The 18,857-nt window shown below is 47.3% G+C and overlaps 1 protein-coding gene and 1 non-coding gene across 2 annotated transcripts; one reads left to right on the top strand and one right to left on the bottom strand.

Annotated features, from left to right (window-relative positions):
• Positions 1 to 1,578: 1,578 nt before the first annotated feature.
• Itfg2 (integrin alpha FG-GAP repeat containing 2) lies at positions 1,579 to 17,958 on the top strand. The gene is made up of 12 exons (XM_050121962.1): positions 1,579 to 2,168; positions 9,338 to 9,433; positions 10,673 to 10,714; positions 10,864 to 11,032; positions 12,007 to 12,146; positions 12,705 to 12,853; positions 13,238 to 13,335; positions 13,424 to 13,477; positions 13,733 to 13,824; positions 14,979 to 15,096; positions 16,145 to 16,318; positions 16,399 to 17,958. Exons 1-12 carry the CDS (start codon positions 2,073 to 2,075, stop codon positions 16,500 to 16,502), a joined length of 1,332 nt encoding a protein of 443 aa, XP_049977919.1. The 5' UTR covers positions 1,579 to 2,072; the 3' UTR covers positions 16,503 to 17,958.
• LOC126488517 (U6 spliceosomal RNA) lies at positions 5,671 to 5,778 on the bottom strand. The gene has a single exon (XR_007588726.1). It is a non-coding gene; the product is annotated as a U6 spliceosomal RNA (small nuclear RNA).
• Positions 17,959 to 18,857: the final 899 nt, after the last annotated feature.

Below are 18,857 nucleotides of genomic sequence, written 5' to 3'. Positions count from 1 at the left end.
ATCTTGGGAAAAAACAATTGTACAAACAACCAGACACTGCGACTGAAATTCCAGAACAAGAACTCCAAATGAAGGGAGATTATTGTGGAGTACTGGGTCAAGAGGTGATTTCAAGGAATTGGGTCAGACCAGCACATACACTGAGAAGTAGGCTGCTGCTCTACTCTTCTGTCCTAAGAATATTTGTGTTTATCTTATAATTTTATTAAGGAAAAAACAGTAAAAAAAAAAACTGCAACAAAAAATAAATTACTTATTATATACAGGCACAAACACTACAAGGTTGATTTTGTTTTCTCCTTAGAAACCTAGTAAGATATTTGGGGGTTGAACAAGGCTGACAAGTAGACAGCAGTTACGTGAGCATACAATCCCTCCATGAATAACAATGAGTTTGTTGCACCAGGCACACCTGTGTGACCTGGACCTTCCAATGGATCTAGCTGCCCCCGCAGCTCACCCCTGACAATAGAAGTTGGTAACCATTTATCCAGGAATGGATTTGCAGTCCCCAGGACTGATTCAGACTGCCTCCTGCTTGTATTTTTCTTTTGTATTTTCAGCTGTCAGATCCACTGAGACCAAATCCATCATTTTCCCTCTCCTAGAGTAGAAAGGTCTCACTTACAGCCATCTCGCACTACTTTCAACACAGAAAGGCCATCTCTGGTCCAACATACTCAAAGTGTATGTTTGTTTTGGTTGAGAAACCATGTGTAAATCAGCCCAAGCTTGCACAAAAAAAAAAAAAAAAAAAAAAAGGGAGACAGCCTCATGTGTTTCAGGCTGGCCCTAGACTGCATGTGATTGAAAGTAACCCGGAACTTCTGAACTCCTGCCCCTACCTCCCAAATGCCAGGAAGGTGGTTTTTGTTTGTTTTTATTGTTTTTGTTTGGTTTTTGAGACAGGGTCTCATGTAACCAAAGTTGGCATAGAGCTAGTTCAGGGCTGACTTTGAAATCTTGGTCCTGCCTACTCCTCCTCCCACGTGCTGGAGTTACAGACAAGCCTGACCACATCTGGCTTAGTACTCCTGTTGTCTCACAAAGACACCTCAAAAGAATGGCAGGACCTGACTCAACAGGGTAGGTATCCCAAAGCAGCCAGTCCTGAGAATAAGGATCCCACCTAAACTAGAGTGAGACCGCTTGAAAGAGGAGGCTAAGCGCTGGTCGTGGGGGCTCCACCAAATAAGCCAAAGAATCCAGCAACTTTCATTTTCCCAGGTGCTGCCCCAGTGACCGGAAAGCCCCTAGCATTTTGGATCAAACGTCTCACGTCTACCACTTTCAGCCAAGTTACTCAATCTTGCTGAACGTGTTTTCCTCATGGGAAGAAACATTTAAGCTTACATAGCTGTGTTGATTTTAGAGGCGTGCTTTGCAGTAGGCGCTGCTCACAGAGTACACAGCATAAAAATTGCTTTTTCATTATAATCCAGAATGTTATATATGTAAGTAGAAACAACTGAGACAAAGCTGTCACAAGTAATACTTTTTGCTACTGGAGTCTTTTCCTATTCGCATTTTTAAACGTTTTGCTGCATGTGATCTGTGCATCACGTGGGTGTCTGGGACGCCAGAAGAGGGCGTCTGGCTTCGGATCTCTTGGAACTGGAGTTAATGACGGGTGCGAGCGCCACATCAGGGCTGTGAATCGGTCCTGGGTCCTCCGCAAAAGCAGCATGTGCTCTTAATTGCTGAGCTATTTTTCTGGCCTCTTAAATTTTTTAAATGTGGGTTGCAATCCACTAAATTGTGTCGATAACTCCTTTTGGGTAATTTCATAAAAGAACTGTTGGGAAACAAAATTATTAATTATGACAGCTACTAATAAGAGCAACCGTTGATGGTTTGACTCGCCTAAGAGGAGACAGTGCAGCCCCCGGCCTCAGGTCGGCTCGGGCCGGGAAAGCCTGCCTCCTTCCCTAAGGTTAGGCAAAGAAAGCCGGAACTGGAGGCTCAGGCGGTGACGTACACTTCCGGTTTGGTGGCCTTAACGCGCGCCCGCGCGCGGCTGTCGTGAGGACCCGGGGTCGTTAGGCGCGGTGGCCCCAGCCCTCCAGAGTGCCATGAGGTCGGTTAGCTACGTGCAGCGCGTGGCGCTGGACTTCAGCGGGAGCCTTTTCCCGCACGCCATCTGCCTCGGAGACGTCGATAACGACGCGGTGAGTACATGCGCACTGCAAATGACAGCACTTGGGCGGGGCGAGAGGTGGGAAGTAGCTTGTGGTGCGCGTGCGCACTGGAGCCATCATGGCGTACGAAAGACAAACTTGATTGACAGTCTCAGTCCCTGAGCAACATAGCCGGAGGCGTAATTGGACAGGAACCTCTGGAACAGTTTTGGGTTGTTTTTTTTTTTAAGTTTTAAATTTTACGTGTAGAATGTTTTGCTGTATGTACATCTATGTACCACATGTGTGCAGTGTCCATAGAGACCAGAAGAGGCCCATTGGACCATTGGATCCCCTAGAAGTGGAGTAACAGACAGCTGTGAGCTGCTACGTGGGTGCTGGGAATCGAACCCTATTCCTCTGGAAGAGCAGCTAGTGTCTTAACCGCTGTCATCTCTTCAGCCATATGTTATGTTTGTTATTAATAATTTTAAAGAATAGATAATTGGTCCTTTTGCCCAGCTCAATGATTTGTCAGAGTAGGAGCCTTGTAAAGCAGCGATCAAGTTCCCTGCATTATTGCTTTCCCCTAGTCGAAATACCCTTTCAAAACTCTACCTTTCCGAGCCCCCAGTTGGAGACAGCGTTTCTCTAAAACAACCCTGGTTATACTGAACTGCTTTGTAGACCAGGATGTCCTCGAACTCGGAGTGATTCACCTGTCTCCGCCTCCCAAAGGCTGGGATTAAAGGCATGCGCCACCACCCGGCCAATTTTTTTTATACTGGTAAATTTCGTTTAATAATAGCTCTCTACCTATGGCTCTGCCCTCCCGTCTACCTTGCTTGCACACTTGTTATTGCCCTTGGCTTCCGCACTGGAATCAACAGGTAGACTCCTCTGCTGCGGCAGTCGGCTGCAGATAGCCCACAATCAGTCTTGATCATGCCAGGCTTCTCCTGTGCCCACCCAGAATAGACTCAAGTGTCTGGCGACTTCGTAGTGCTACCTGTTTGTTGAATTGCACAAGCTATGCCCACCAACTCTTTTCTTTCCTAGGCAATTGTTCCTTTTCTCATCATTTTTTATAAATAAGTACAGATTACAGAGGTGGAACACATCGCTTCACATCTGGGCGCAGTTAAAGCTCTGGAAATATTAGAGTTATCAGCCTTCCCAATCCAAGTGCTCCATGCCCAGGATTCGCCAGGCCCACATAGGGAAAAGAATGGATCTGTCCTGAACATGTTCAAGTTCCATTTATTGACACCATTACACAAACAGTACGGAATAGCTACTATACATTATATCCCCGAATGAAGGGGATACTTTTGAGGAATGCATTGTTGGATTACATTGTAGTCCTAACATCATAGTGTGTGCTTACACAAACCTGAATGGCATTTATCCTGACATATAGAGCCCACCATTGGCCCAACTCTATGCTGCATGGGTCTGTATTCATATAGCCCTTGAGATGATTTAAAGTGATATGGTAGCAATCTGAGGACATAGCTACCAAACACTTCCCTAACCATGAACAAAGCCCTGGGTTGAATTCTTGGTACCACAGAAATCAATAAAAGAATAAGGATTGAGTTGGGCATGGTGGCACACCTTTAGTCCCAGAACTGGGGAGGCAGAGGCAGGCAGATCTCAGAGTTCAAGGCCAGCCTGCTTGACACAGCAAGTTCTAGGACAGCCAGGACTACACAGAGAAACCCTGTCTCCAAAAAGAGAGAGAGAGCGAGAAAAGAAAAGAAAAATTAAATTGTCCAAGAGGTTATGTACAAACACTAGTCTGTGGTTACAGAATTCCTGAAACCAATGCACCGCTCATACAGAGGTTCAGCTGTACTTTCTGCTGTTCTTATTTTTCTTGCCTACATTGTGAACACCATTGCTATAACATCCTTAAGAATAGGATTTGTGTGTGTGTGAACACCTAAAACTGAAGTTACAAATGGTTGTGAGCTGACATGTGGAGGCTGGGAAGCAAAACTGGTTTTCTCCGAGAACAGCAAGTACTCTAAACCACTAAGCCAATCTCTCCATCTCCCACGCGCAATAATTTTAAAATTACACTTGTTCATTTGCATGTGCGAGTACAGGGTGAGCAGTATAGAGGTCAAAGAACCACACATGCGCCACAGCGCAGTATAGAGGTCAAAGAACCACACATGTACCACAGTGCAGTATAGAGGTCAAAGACCCACACGCGTACCACAGTGCAGTATAGAGGTCAAAAACAACTTGCAGGAGTCAGTGCTCACATCTACCATGTGGATGCTGCCCAGGGATCAAACTCAGGTTTTCAATATAAAATTGTTACGAAAGGCAGTGTGAAAAACAAAATATTGTATGTTGAAGGTGTTGGTCCCAATGCTGTTTTTAAAGAAAGACAAAACAAATGTGATTGTTGCACAGCCACCTGAAGAGCTACATGTGTAGTTAGGGGGAAAGATGGAAGAAGTTGGGAAAATGGACAAGTTAACAAGTGGTCAGCTGCAGCACATGACTATAGATAAGCATTGTTACTGTATGAGGGTGTAGCCCAGTGGCCGGGCACATGTCTAGAACGTGTGAGACCCTGCCTTCCTTCCCCACCACCATGCCAACATAGAAAAAAGAAAGGGAAAAATTTGCTGCTAAGCGAGGTGGTACACATCTGTAATCTCAGTTCTCAGGAGGGAGAGGGAGGAGGATCATTGCAAGTCTGTGGCCACCTTGATCTGCACAGCAGATTCCAGGCCACCCAGGACTACATGATGAAACGCTGTCTCAGAATTACCAATAAAACATGGTTTGTGGCCAGGTGGTAGCGCATGCCTTTAATCCCAGCACTCAGTAGGCAGAGGCAGGAGGATCTCTGTGGGTTTGAGGCCAGCCTGGTCTACAGAGTGAGTCCCAGGACAGCCAAGGCTACACAGAGAATCCTGTCTTGAAAAAAAAAAAAAACCCCACTATGGCTTGTGTGCCAGGCAGTGGTGGTGCACACCTTTAATCCCAGTACTCAGGAGGCAGAGGCAGGTGGATCTGTGAGTCTGAGGCTAGCTTAGTCTACAGAGTGAGTTCCAGGACAGCCAGGACAGGCTACACAGAGAAACCCTGTCTCAGAGGGGAAAATAATATTAATAATAAAAAAAAAAAGCATGCTTTGTGGTCCCCAAATATTTGGTGTTTGGGAATTGAGGACAAAGACTGATTTAAACCTGATAAACCCTTAGCCTAAAGTTCTTTGATGCTCATTTATTTCCTGCTTAGATGGAGGCAGAAGCCAGGGATAAAACATGCTTTTAGGCCACCCACAGAAGCCTGCCTGGATGTGGCACAGCAAGTCTCTGGGAGATGAAACCTTTCTCATTCAGCACTGCTGAGCGTGGTGGACTTTCCCTCGGGGGTTCTTTAAAGTCGCTGTTTGGCCTGGTGAAGCCAGAGCTTAGCTCTGATGGGAACAGATCTGATGGGAAGCTGTCAAGTGCTAGAAAACTGGGAGCCGCCTCAGGTTGCCCGACTGGGTTACATCTGCTTGCTCAGTGTACTTACTGTGCTGTTTTTTTTTTTTTATGTGTGTGTGTGTGTGTGTGATCCTTGCACAGGGGCCATGCTAATCTTCTCTGTATCGTTCCAATTTTAGTATATGTGCTGCCGAAGCGAGCACCTTACTGTGCTGTTTTATGGTTCTTTTTCTGTCTCTGTGGCTCTGCAAAACTGAGAGGTCCTTCTCACCAAGAAGGGAGGATGGCTGAGCATTCTAGAAACTGAGGGCCGGCTGAGCGTTTTCTTTCTTGGGTAAAGTCCCACAGTGTACCTCCCTGAGGCTGACCTGGGATTGGCAGTCCTCCCCCCTTCTTTAACCTCTGGGTGCTGGGATTATAGGCATGCACACTGTTCGTTGTAGGCTCCTCTCAGCATTTTATACGTGAAAAAAATGTAAACAGGAACAGCAGATAAAGACGCTTACCACCAAGTCTGGTGATCTGAGTTTGGGCTCTAGGATCCACATGGTAGAAGGAGAGAGCTGTTTCTTACACACCACGTGGCACACGTGTGTGTGCATAGACACACACACGCAAGTAAATAAATACATGTGATTTTAAAAATATTTGTTTTGGAAGCACAAAGACAATTTTATTAAAACTTAAAAACCTGGCAGGCAAGCTGTCAAACAGCAGCAGCTGCCTGGGGTGAAGAAGGGAAAGGCCATGCCATTTTAGCAGGAAACCAGGTCAGACACGTGACACACGAGCAACTGCATGGTGGGGAGGAAAGCCTGAAATGCCTTCCAAAAGCGCCAAGTGTGAGGGAACGCATGCCTAGAGAGGACAGAGGCAGGGGAAGTTGTGCTTTTCTGGATAGTGCAGAAAAGCAGGCATGCATGTAGCCCTACGTGACCATGGCCCTATAAGTTGTTTGGGTTTTTCTTTTTTGATTGATTGATTTATTTATTATGTACAGTGTTCTGCCTGCATGTACGCCTGTAGGCCAGAAGAGGGCACCAGACCTCATTACAGATGGTTTTGAGCCACCATGTAGTTGGTGGAAATTGAACTCCGAACCTCTGGAAGAGCAGGCAATGCTCTTAACCACTAAGCCATCTCTCCAGCCCCGACCCATAAGTTTCTGCTTTAAAATTTTTAAGAAAAGTGTATTCACTGTTGGAGAGGTGGCTTGGTGTCTAAGAGTACTGGCTGTTCCTCCAAGGACCCCAGTTTTAGTCCCAGCACTCGGGCTCACAACTACCTGTAACTCCAGTTCCAGGGGCCCTGACACGCTCTTCTGACCTCTGAGGACACGTGGCATGCACAAGGTGCACAGACTTACATGCAGCCAAAACATCCATACACATAAAATAAAAATAAATCTTTTAGAGCAAGAGAGAGCTGGGTTTGGTGGGGTGTATACCTTTAATCCCAACATTCAGGAGGTAGAGGCAGGCCCATCCCTGTGAGTTCAAGGCCAGCCTGCTACAGAGTTAGTTTCCATAAGAGTCAGTGCTGTTACTCAGAGAAATCCTGTCAAAAAAAAAAAGACAAAACAAAGAGAGTGAGAAACAGAGAAAGGGGTAAAAATGGGATCAGAAAGATCTGTGTTAAAATCCAACAGTTGCCCTATGAATCCTCTCTCCATGGTGTCTGCAAAAGTTCTCTCAGGTGACTAATTGAGACCTCAGCTGCCAGGGCTGTAATAAGCAGAATATATGCTGCTATTCCCTTTTGTTGTTGTTGTTGTTGTTTGTTTTTTTGTTGTTGTTTTGTTTTGTTTTTCGAGACAGGGTTTCTCTGTAGCTTTGGAGCCTGTCCTGGAACTAGCTCTTGTAGCCCAGGCTGGCCTCCCACAGAGCTCCGCCAGCCTCTGCCTCCAAGTGCTGGGATTAAAGGCGTGTGCCACCACTGCCTGGCTTCCTTTTTTTTTTTTTTATAACCTTGCACAAAACTCCCATAACTATTAAAAATACATTTTTAAAAGTCAAATCATTATGTCAATCCCAGTTTGTCTCAAATTTCTTTATTTTTGGGGGGAGGGCTCTCAGATAGCTGGCTCTAACAGATTCATGTCACTCCTTACTGTAGATCTATACCACGTTAATGTTGTTGATCTCTTAAGAATCTAACTTTAGCTTTCTCTCTTTGGGGGAGACGTTGTCTTCTTCCCAAGAGAAGATCAGGTAATTGTAGAAGCAGGGCTTGGAGCCACCTGACTCCCCAAATGGATTAGCTGTGGTGGGGAGAGGCTCTGTGAAGAGACCCTCCCTCCCCCAGAGCCAAGAGAGACTGACACCAGCAACACCTTCCGGCTCCATCCCTGAGACAGGTCCATTCCTATGTGTTCCCATAATGAAAATCACTAAAACTCAGGGGCCTTGTAAGAAGAGATGGGACCCTGGGAGCTGACTTTGTATTGTTTTTTTAATTATTTATTTATTATATATATAGTATTCTGCCTACATATATCCTATAGGCCAGTAGAGGTCACCAGATCTCATTACAGATAGTTGTGAACCATCGTGTGGTTGCTGGGAATTGAACTCAGGACATCTGGAAGAGCAGTCAGTGCTCTTAACCTCTGAGTCACCTCTCCAGCCCCCTGACTTTGTATTTTTGACCTCTGACAAAATAGGAAGCCTGAAGTAATATTTTTCCAAAGTTCCACTATTGGACTGTTTTCAAAATGTGTTGCGTTTGTAATGGACCAGTGAGTGTACAAGGTTAGGCATTTTTGGGCGGAGAGCTGTGCTGCTAGCTGATCTACCTGGATCACTGCTCGTGTAGAACTTTTCCATTGCGCACACACGGAAGTAAGGTCTGGGAAACTCACTGTGTTGGTTCCAAAATATTTGTTTGTTGTTGGGTTCCCTTTACTTCACCTGTGCCAGGCAACTGCCCTGCTACTGAAACACCCCTAGCTCCTGAGCAACCAGTCTCAGAAGATTTTTTTTCCCCTGAAACATGTTCTTACTGTGTAACCCAGGCTGACCTTCAACTTGCTACCCTCTGGCTTCCATCTCCTGAATGCTGGGATCACAGGCAGATCTACCATACCTCTCGTTGCCTTTTTTTTTTTTTTAAAGACAGTATTAGGCTGACCTTAAATTTGCTACGTAACTTGAGAATGGCCTCAAACTTCCGACAATGTGCCTTCACGTTTACCTCTAGTGCTAAGTTTATGGTGTGTACCACGATGCCTGTTTTCTCTCATTTTTTGTTTTTTTTTTTCTTTTTTTTTTTTAATGTTGTTTTTCTTTTGATTTTTGAGACACTATGTGGCCCTGACTGTAGACTAGATCCTGTGCCTCTGCCTCAGGAGTACAGGGACCAAAGCAATGCCATCACACCCAGCAACCATGCCTAGTTTTATGTGGTACTAGGGATGGGACCAGGGCCTCAGGCGTTTTAGGCAAAGCACGTTACCAACCAAGCTACACCTGCAGCCATCAAAGGCTTTCTTTTATTTATTTTTTTTGTTTTGTTTTTTGTTTGTTTGTTTTTCAAGACAGGGTTTTTCTGTGTAACTTGGGCTCCCTGGAATTTACTCTGTAGACCAGGTTGGCCTCGAACTAACAGAGATCCACCTGCCTCTGCCTCTTAGAGTGCTGGGATTACAGGCATACGCCACCACTGCCCAGCAATGTTAGTTGTTTCCATGACAAACTAAGCTGAGAAGTGGTTTCTGGGATTCTGTAAAATTCCTTCCTAACATTGTTCTCTCTCCGTTTGCAGTTAAATGAACTAGTAGTGGGAGACACCAGTGGAAAACTGTCTGTGTATAAGAACGATGACAGCCGGCCGTGGCTCACCTGCTCCTGCCAGGGAATGGTCAGTCTTTATCTCAGTGGGGCTTGGGAAGGAGCCAGGATACCTTTGTGTTGGTCTGCCAAGGAGTCCCACAGGGGATTCCCTAGCAACTCACCCTAGTTACTGCTTCAGAGTTGTTTTCTGGGGGAGGGTAACCCCAGGAATTGCTCTCATCTGTCCCTCTTTCAACTCTCTCACAAGACTATTTTCTTACTTTGCTTTCTATTGCTGTGATAAAGGTCATGGCCAAAAATAACTTGAGGAGGAAGGAGCTTATTTAAGCTTACAGTTTATAGTCTACAGTGAAGTCGGAAGTTGGGGCAGGCTCTCCAGGAGGGAACCTGGAAGCACGAACTCAAGGAGAGCATGGAACTGCTTTCTTAGACAGCCCGGAACCACCTGGCCAGGGCTGGGCCCTCTCAAATCGGGCATTAATCAAGAAATTGCCTACAAGCAATCTGATGGAGGCATGTTCTCAACTGTGGTTTCTCTTCTCATATAACTCTAGCCTTTGTCAGTTTGACAGGGGGGAAAAAGACAACTATATTGTCCTTCATGTTGTAGGATGAGCTTGCTGCTTTATGGAGGCTGCCTAAGATTTCTGATAGTATGCAGTGCCGCTGACAACAAGGATGCGTTCTGAGAAATGCCTTGTTAGGTTCCTTTAACATCAGGTGTCCACCGCAGCATTTATATAAGCTAACACAGCTACTGTGTTTCCTTAGCTTTATGAGGTGGGGTCTGGCTTTGTAGCTCAGGCTGGCATCCTCCTGCCTCGGCCTCTTAACTGACACGCAGCTGTATGATGAGATCTTATAGGTCTACCATAAGATATGTGATGTTCTGTTGACTAAAATGTCCTTATACAATACATGACTGTATAATAAAAATGGGGATGATAATTGGAATAATCTAGAAATATAATAATCTGGCTATTTTCCTATTTGGTGGGGGTTTTTTGCGTGGGGGCGGGAGGACGTTGTCTTGCTGTGTCGCCCTGGCTATCCTGGAATTCATGGCAGTGCTTCTGCCTCGGCCTTCTGAGTGCTGGAAGAGCACACAGCTAGATTTTATTCATTTTTACCTAAGTCTGAATTTTTATCTGCTTGAGTCTTTGTATTGCTGTATGAATAAACCAAATTATATAGCTCAACGTGTCTGTCAATAAAGACAATTCATTATAGGTCATTTGACACAAGCTTTAGGTGATTAGGAAAGAATGCCATCATTCCTTCATCAGCCTCCTTTTCTCTCTTGCAGTTGACTTGTGTTGGGGTCGGAGACGTGTGTAATAAAGGAAAGGTAAGGACGCGGGGCTTCTCTGGCTAGGGTAGAACCCCAGGTCTTTGCCTCCATTGCGACTCCTTGGGAAGGTCGGCCCTGGCCTTTGAGATCTGCTTCTTAGCCCCTCCCCGCCTCATGCACCTCTGCTGTACCTCTCTCTCTCCCAGAACCTGGTGGTGGCTGTCAGCGCAGAGGGCTGGCTTCACTTATTTGACCTGACATCCACCAAGGCTCTGGATGCTTCTGGGCACCATGAGACTCTTGGAGAAGAACAGCGTCCTGTCTTCAAGCAGCACATCCCAGCCAACACCAAGGTCATGCTGATCAGCGACATCGGTGAGCATGAGCAGCAAAGGGGGAAAGTTGGGTCCATTTTGTACATTGTTGTGTGTTTACTTTTTCTCTTTTTATTTGGTTTTACTTTATTTTCATTTATTGTATGTTTGAGGCATAGTTACTGAGCTCCTACTCAATAACTAGGAACTAGTGTGAGCTAGGAACTGTTCTCTGTTCTAGAATTACAAAGTGAATAAAGCAAGCAAAAAAAAAAATCATACCATCTTAGATTGTTCTGGGAAGAGACAGAATAAATTTTATAAGAAAATTAAATAATGAAGCTGGGAATTTGGCTCAGGATTAGAACACTTGTCCAGCGTGACCAGGCCTGAGTTCATCCCAGCCGAAAATCAGTCATTCAGTGCTATAGTAGAAGGTAACAAGTGTTGGGATAAAATAAATCAAAGGCTGAAGATAGCAAGGTATAGACAGCAATTTAAAAGGTTTCTTTGTATTTAATTATGTGTAGGTTTGTGTGTGGGTTGTGCACATGAGTGAAGGTCAAACCCCTGTAGTTGGAATTACAGGAAGTTGTGAGCCATTTGACATGGTTATTGAGAACCTAACTGGGGTCCTCTGGAAGAGCAGCAAGTACTCTGAACTACTGAGCCAGACCCAAGAGGTAGCGATTTTAAATAGAGTTGTCAGGGACGTTCTTGCTGGAAGGTGGCATTTGGGTAAAGTGACAAGAGTGAGCTTAGCAACATGGGGCTGCTGCTTGACTAGAAGTTATCTAGGTAGGAAGCATGTGCGATGGATGTAGGAAACAGAGAGCAGAGATGGTGAACCCTGCGTAGCATTTCAGTGAGAAACGGCACGAGCAAGACCAGGCCGGAATGGGCAGTTACCACAGGATGTGGTTCATGGCCCAGAAGACTGGACTCAACTGAAAGTGCTGGGAGTGCCGGCTGTGTAAAGGGGGCCGCAGCCCAAGCTGTGGTTCGGCTGCAAATCCATTGTTTCTGTGCCTACAGATGGAGATGGGTGTTACGAGCTGGTGGTAGGCTACACAGACCGTGTGGTACGGGCCTTCCGCTGGGAAGAGCTGGCTGAGGGGCCTGAACACCTGACAGGGCAACTGGTGTCCCTCAAGAAGTGGATGCTGGAGGGTCAGGTGAGAAGCAGAGTTTGGGGACCTACGCTAAGAGCCAGTGAACAGAAAAGTCAAGAGGAAGCTTGTGAGCCAGGCGGTGGTGGCGCACGCCTTTAATCCCAGCACTCGGGTGGCAGAGGCAGGCGGATCTCTGTGAGTTCGAGACCAGCCTGGTCTACAGAGCTAGTTCCAGGACAGGCTCCAAAGCCACAGAGAAACCCTGTCTCGAAAAATCAAAAAAAAAAGGAGGCTTGTGGAATGTGGGGTCCATCTGGGAAGAAGGAAAATGTCCTTGACGAGAGAGGTCCAGCATTCCTAGGCAGGGTCTCAGTGGAATTTTAGTAACAGGCAGAGTACAAAGACTGCACTGAGAATTCAGTGTGTGCTGTGGGGCACACAGCAGGAGCCTGGTCTGGGGTGGGTGGTGCCAGACAAGACTCTTGGACCTTAGAACTCCTCCTATCTCCATCAAACTAGAGGCTAATTCTCAGAAGCCCTGCCCGTGTCTTCCCTGGTTCTAGCAGCAGAGTCTCCCTCCATTCCTGATCTGCCCCTGTTAAGACTCTGTTCTCGGTGCAGGTCGACAGTCTCTCTGTGACCCCAGGGCCTCTGGGTGTGCCTGAGCTGGTTGTGTCACAGCCAGGGTGTGCTTACGCAGTTCTGCTGTGTACCTGGAACAAGGATGCTGGCTCCCCTCCCGCCTCTGAGGAGGCCACAGGAGACAGTAGGTAAGGGGATGAGGTGGTGGGTGCATCAAAGTAAGGGCAGGGTGACATGGTGGTGAGACAGGCCAATGCAGATGCCAAGGCTCCATCATCTAAGCCGCAGCCCAAGCACTTGGCCCTATTAGAAAAGACTGTTTAGGACCAGGAGTCCTGGGCTTTAACTTTACGACATCTGAGCACCATGAGCCGGTCTTTGCAGAGATTCCACCATTCGGATTCATTCCTCCCGGCAGCCCCATCACCCTTCCTTCCTTTTGCTGCATGAGTCAGAACGGGTCAGGGGTGGGCTTCTGAAAGTGAAGCTCCTGCAGTGATGGTGGATATAAAGGGCCTAGAGAACTCAGCTCCCTTGGCCTCCCGTTGGCCCAACGTCTTTCTTACCAACAGGGAAACCCCAGCTGCCCGAGACATAGTGCTGCACCAGACATCTGGCCGGATCCACAACAAGAACGTTTCCACTCACCTAATTGGCAACATCAAACAAGGTAAGGAAGGGGAAGAGCTGAACAAGGCAGTTCTGGGAGAAAGGAGACCCAGGGCCCTGCCCTCATTCCTACCTCCATCCCCCCACAGGTCATAGCCCTGAAACTGGTAACTCAGGTCTCTTTGCCCTGTGCACCCTAGATGGTGAGTAGTCCTGGGCTGGGTGGAGTGGGCGGGTCATGAGCAGACACCCTAAGGGGTCTGCTCAAAGGCCCAGCATATACATATATACACACACACATATGCACACACACTCATAGCACCCCCGCACACCAGCACACACACACATACACACCAGCACATACACATACATACCACACACAGTCACACACACTCACTCATATACACATCCCAGCATGCACACACATACATTGTTACACACCACCTCTCTTCCTGCAGGGACGCTGAAGCTGATGCAGGAAGCAGATAAGCTCTTGTGGTCAGTACAGGTGGATCACCAGCTCTTTGCCCTGGAGAAGCTGGATGTCACGGTGAGTGGACTTTTTCCCTTTCTGAGATTCATTTATTTACTTTTATGTGCATAGATGTTTTGACTGCATGTATGTCTGTGTGCCACATGTATGCCTGGTACCCACAGAGGCCAGAAAAGTGCATCAGATCCCCTAGAACTGCACTTACAGACAGTTATTAGCCACTTTGTGGGTGCTAGGAATCAAACCCAGGTGCTCCAGAAAAAAACAAGCCATCATTCCAGCTTCATGAGAGACATTTAAATGTAGCCATGCCCACATCCCAGTCAACAGTGAACCTTTTTCTTAGACAAAATGAATGTGTCCCTTTCTTTACACTCAAGCGTGCCCTTATAGCACAGAATTTAATACTTCTCTTTGAGGCTACTGGAAAATTATTTCCATGCCTTTCAACCAAAAATAATAGTCCTAAAGAAAGCAGGCTACAGGTCTAGAAGTGGGCTATTTGTCACAAATGTAGCTGAGTCTTGTGGTTTCTTCTTGTCCACAAGTCTGTTTTTTATCAGTGTAGCCCTCAAATGACAGGGCCTACATTGCTCACACTGTGGTGCGTGCTCCATGGCTTTGACCAGTAGAACAGATCTGTGTTTGGGTCTTGCCCCTGCCTGTGACCTTGGGCTTTATTATCCCTCTAAGAAGAAATTTCCCAGTATAAAACTGAGAATACGGGGTGGTGGCGCACACCTTTAATCCCAGCACTCAGGAGACAGAGGTAGGTGGATCTCTGTGAGTTCGAGGCCGGCCTGGTCTACAAGAGCTAGTTCCAGAACAGGCTCCAAAGCTACAGAGAAACCCTGTCTCGAAAAATCAAATAAAACTGAGAATAATGTTTGCATCATAGTGTTGCTTTGAACATTAGGCAAAGTAGATTACGATTGCCCTGTTGGGAACTTGGCACATGGGAGAACTACCCCAGTTTATGGTTTGCCACCCAGGGTCAAGCTCACGGTTCTTACATCTCACTGCTCCACCCCACCATCAGATCTTTTGTTCTTTTCTGACACAGGAGCTCGCTATGTACTGTGTAGCCCAGGCTGGCCTCTGCCTCTGCCTCTCAAGCCCTGAGATTACAGGTGTGTGCTACTACATCTGACTAGGTCTCTTTCTAAAGTAGCCCCTGACCCTTCTGGCACCCTGTCTTTGACCTTTTTCAGGACAATGGGCTTGAGGAGGTGGTAGCGTGTGCCTGGGATGGGCAAACATATATCATCGATCACAACCGCACCGTCGTCCGCTTCCAGGTGGATGAAAATATCCGTGCCTTCTGTGCAGGTGGGACAGTAGCCTCTGAGCTCAGCTACTCAAGCTTAGTAAATGTGCTGGAAAGTGATTGACTTGTTTCCATTAAGTGTAGCCCAAACACAAATGGGTTCCTTAGTTTTCACTGGTGGGTGATGGATGGGTACCACGCTCCCATCTTGACAGTTTGTTTTTTTTAATTTGGATGGGAAATTTTATTTATTTTTATATGTCTAAATGTTTGCCTGAATGTATGTCTATGTATCATGACTGTGCAGTGCCCACAAAAGCCAGAAGAGGGTATCATATCCTCAGAACTCGCTGTACAGATAGTTGGGTGTTAGAAATTGAACCTGGTCTTCTGAAAGAGGAGCCAGTGTGCTGAGCCACCTCTCCAGCCCCATCGTGGCAGTGTGGAATGAGACGCAAGCACAGTGAGGGCTCCGTCTCTAAATGTGTGAAGAGTGGGATGGCCGTGGGAGAATGTTTCCAGCTGATCATGGCAGGCTGAAGAAAACACTTCCCGAGTATTCTCTGTAATCTTAAATTCGGGACTTTGGAGCTGCGGTAGCTATTTGGGTGGCAGGGATCTGGCTAATAAAATGACAATGGGACAATGGGCTGACAGTATACAGTTTGGTGGCAGAGCCTTGACTGACAGGTACAAAACGGGGCTCAGTCGCCAGGACCCCAAAATAAATGGAAGGAGCTGGGAAACTCCCCAGTTACCTGAAAGGTTGGTGTGTGCTTTGAAAGGAAGAAGCAGGCTGGTTATTTTGTTAACCTGCCCTTTGCACTAGCAGGGCTGTCTCTTTTACTCCAGAGTACCACCAAGATGAGAAGACCTACAAATACATCTTTTGGGGTGCTGACTGTGTCTTTCCCATATCTAGAATGTGATATGTTTTACTATTTTACATACTATACTGGGTTCTTAGCAGAGAAGAAATAGGAAAGGGGCCTTTGTGGATTGATCTCTGTGAAGGGCTAATACTGCTGCCTCTGATGTCTTCTTGCCCTTACCCTCCTCCCGCCACCAGGACTAAGTCTTGACGTTTGTCTTCTTGCCCCCGTCTCCCAGGCCAGTATGCTTGCAAAGAGGGCCGCAACAGCCCCTGCTTGGTATACGTCACTTTCAATCAGAAGATCTATGTGTACTGGGATGTGCAGCTGGAGCGGATGGAGTCCACTAATCTGCTGAAGCTGCTGGAGGCTGAGCCTGAGTACCACAGCCTCCTGCAGGAGCTGGGTGTGGGTGAGTGTCAGCACAGCCAGTGGCCCCGCCCCCGGAGGCCCGGCAGTGGCAGTCTCTCACCTTCTCTTCTTGGTCTTCAGATCCTGATGATCTCCCTGCAGTCCGTGCCCTGCTTCACCAGACTCTCTACCATCCGGACCAACCGCCACAGCGTACCCCCTCAAGCTCCCAGGATCCCACCTAGCTGGACTTGGCCACTTAGCTGATGAAGGATCCTTCTGAGCCCCCACCCTACCCCCAAAGTGATCCATGATCTTGGCTGGATGGGGAGTGCATATTACGAAGGAGCAGGACCTGGTTCTCGGCATGGACGGATGGTGGCACCCCTGAGAGCCTTTGATGACATGACGAGAGCCTCTGATGGGTGCCCCGGCTCCCTGTGCTTCCCTCCCCACTTTCTTACTCTGATTGCAGAAAACAGGCTTGTTTGTGAGAAGAGGCAGCAAACCTTTCCCATGGTGCCAATACCCGAAAGGGCACCAGGCTTCAGGCCTGAAGGACTGCGGGAGCAGTGGATGAGCCCTCACCTCTCCCAGTCCCAGTGAGTGCCCATTTTTGCAGCAGCTCCAGGCAGCTGACGTGAGTAATCACTGCAGGAATGGCAGAGTGTTTGTTCACAGTTCTGAACAGGCATCCTTCAGGGCATCTTGTCTTCCCTTCCTGTGTTCTTCATTTACTGAAGCAACCAGGTCAGGGCTTTCTCACTTTGCTGCTCTCTCTCTCTCTCTCTTGTTTTGGTAGTAGTGGTGGTGGTTGGGTTGCTTTTTGTTTGTTTTTGTTATTGTTGTTGTATGTGCCTGTGTGTGTGCAGAGGTGGAGCCCAGGGCCTTGCACATGCCAGCCAAGCACTCTGCTATTCAGCTGCACTCCAGCCCTGCCATATTATAAAATTGTTTTTTTGTTTCTGTATTTTTGTTGTTGTTGTTTTGGTTTGGTTTTTCAAGACAGGGTCTCTCTGTAGCTTTGGAACCTGTCCTGGAACTCTCTCTGTAGACCAGGCTGGCCTCAAACTCAGAGATCCGCCTGCCTCTGCTTCTTGAGTGCTGGGATTAAAGGCGTGTGCCACCACCTCCCAGGTCCAAGCCTTTGACAGATTGTGGCTAGAGTTTATGTGTGTGATGTGTTCGCGGATACATTTTACCCTTGCACACCTGGGTAATGGAGTATGGAAACCAAAAGAGGATGTCCAGTCTCCCACATTCTTTCTCTCCACTTTGTTCCCTTGAGACAGGGTCTCTCTCTGGACCTGAGGCTTTCTGCTTCATCTAGCCAGCTGATCAGTAAGACAACTGTTTGCCTGTGTCTGCACCGCACAGTGCTGGGCTCACAAGCATCTGAGCAGTATATATATATATAATTTATTTTTGTTTTATGCTCATTTGTCTTTTGCCTGCATGCGTGTATGTTGATGTGAGGGCATCAGAAGCCTTGGAACTGGAATCACAGGCAGGTATGAGCTGCCATGTGGGTGGTGGGAATGGAACCCTTTTTCATGGGTCTTGGCTTTGAATCCAGGTTCCCATGCTTGCATGGAAGTGCTCTTCTCTTTCCCACTAAGGCATCTCCCCGGCCCTCAGGGCTTTTGAACTAAGTGAAATGGAGTAAAATAAAATGGAGAACGTCAGATCCTTTGTTCACAATGGAGGTAAATATTGATCTGTTGCAATTGCATGTGTATTTGTGTAGCACCTATGGTGTAAAATGTACTTCACAAGCCTGTGTTCCAGCTTGGGAGAGGGACCCCATTCACACTTTCCCTGTGGGTCTGAGGGCAGAGGTTCTGTAGGCTCCTGGAGTTAAGGAGGAAGAGACCAGAGAAGAGCATGGCTTAGAGAAACAGTATTTATTTCAAATGCAGAAGCAGGCTAAGGGCCTGCCCTGGGCCAGGTCTGCCACTACAGGAGCAACAGGAGGCAGACTAGGGAAGGAGCATAGGTCTCGAAGCAATGTGATGAGAAAGTCAGGATTGAGACCAGGTACCATGGCACTTAGGCTAAGCCAGCCTGCTCTTGAAAGTGAAGAAAGTGAGGCTGTGTCCCGGCTCCTCTTTGGTCTCCCCTAGGCTTAGCATTTAGTCCCCATGTAAGAGACCCGGCTCCCTAGTTTGGGTTAGATATATCATTGTCTCTCTTCCCCTAACCATGGTTTGAGAGTCAGCCCAGGCAGAAAGACACTCAGACATCTGCAACCCAGACAGGGTAATGACTAAAATCCCCCAGCTCAGGGACTGTACCTTCCTAGACAGACAGCCCCACTTGCTTAGCACTCCCACCCAGTGGTAAACAGGTGGGGGCAGGATCAGAGGGCCAGCTGCCAGGGGCGCCAGGAATCTGGTTGTGATTGATAAGCCATAGAGGTAGGAGATTAGGGGTAAGGACAGTGGAGGAGTGCTTGGGGTGGGCTTCAGGCAGGTGGAGGCAGCAGGTAACTTTGACCCCCACAGCCAGGAGAAAAGTTTAGAGCCCACTTGCTGTAGGTTCTTTTCTGTAACTAACTTGACTGTGCTCTTCGGAAGGGATAAGAGAGTGGGGAAGCCACA

The sequence above is a fragment of the Alexandromys fortis genome, unplaced genomic scaffold, assembly GCF_014885135.2.
Source record: "Alexandromys fortis isolate MF-2015 unplaced genomic scaffold, M_Fortis_MF-2015_v1.1 scaffold_208, whole genome shotgun sequence".
Classification (NCBI taxonomy): Eukaryota; Metazoa; Chordata; class Mammalia; order Rodentia; family Cricetidae; genus Alexandromys; species Alexandromys fortis.
The sequence above is the reverse complement of the archived record's forward strand: the minus strand, read 5'-3'. Positions and strand labels throughout refer to the sequence as shown.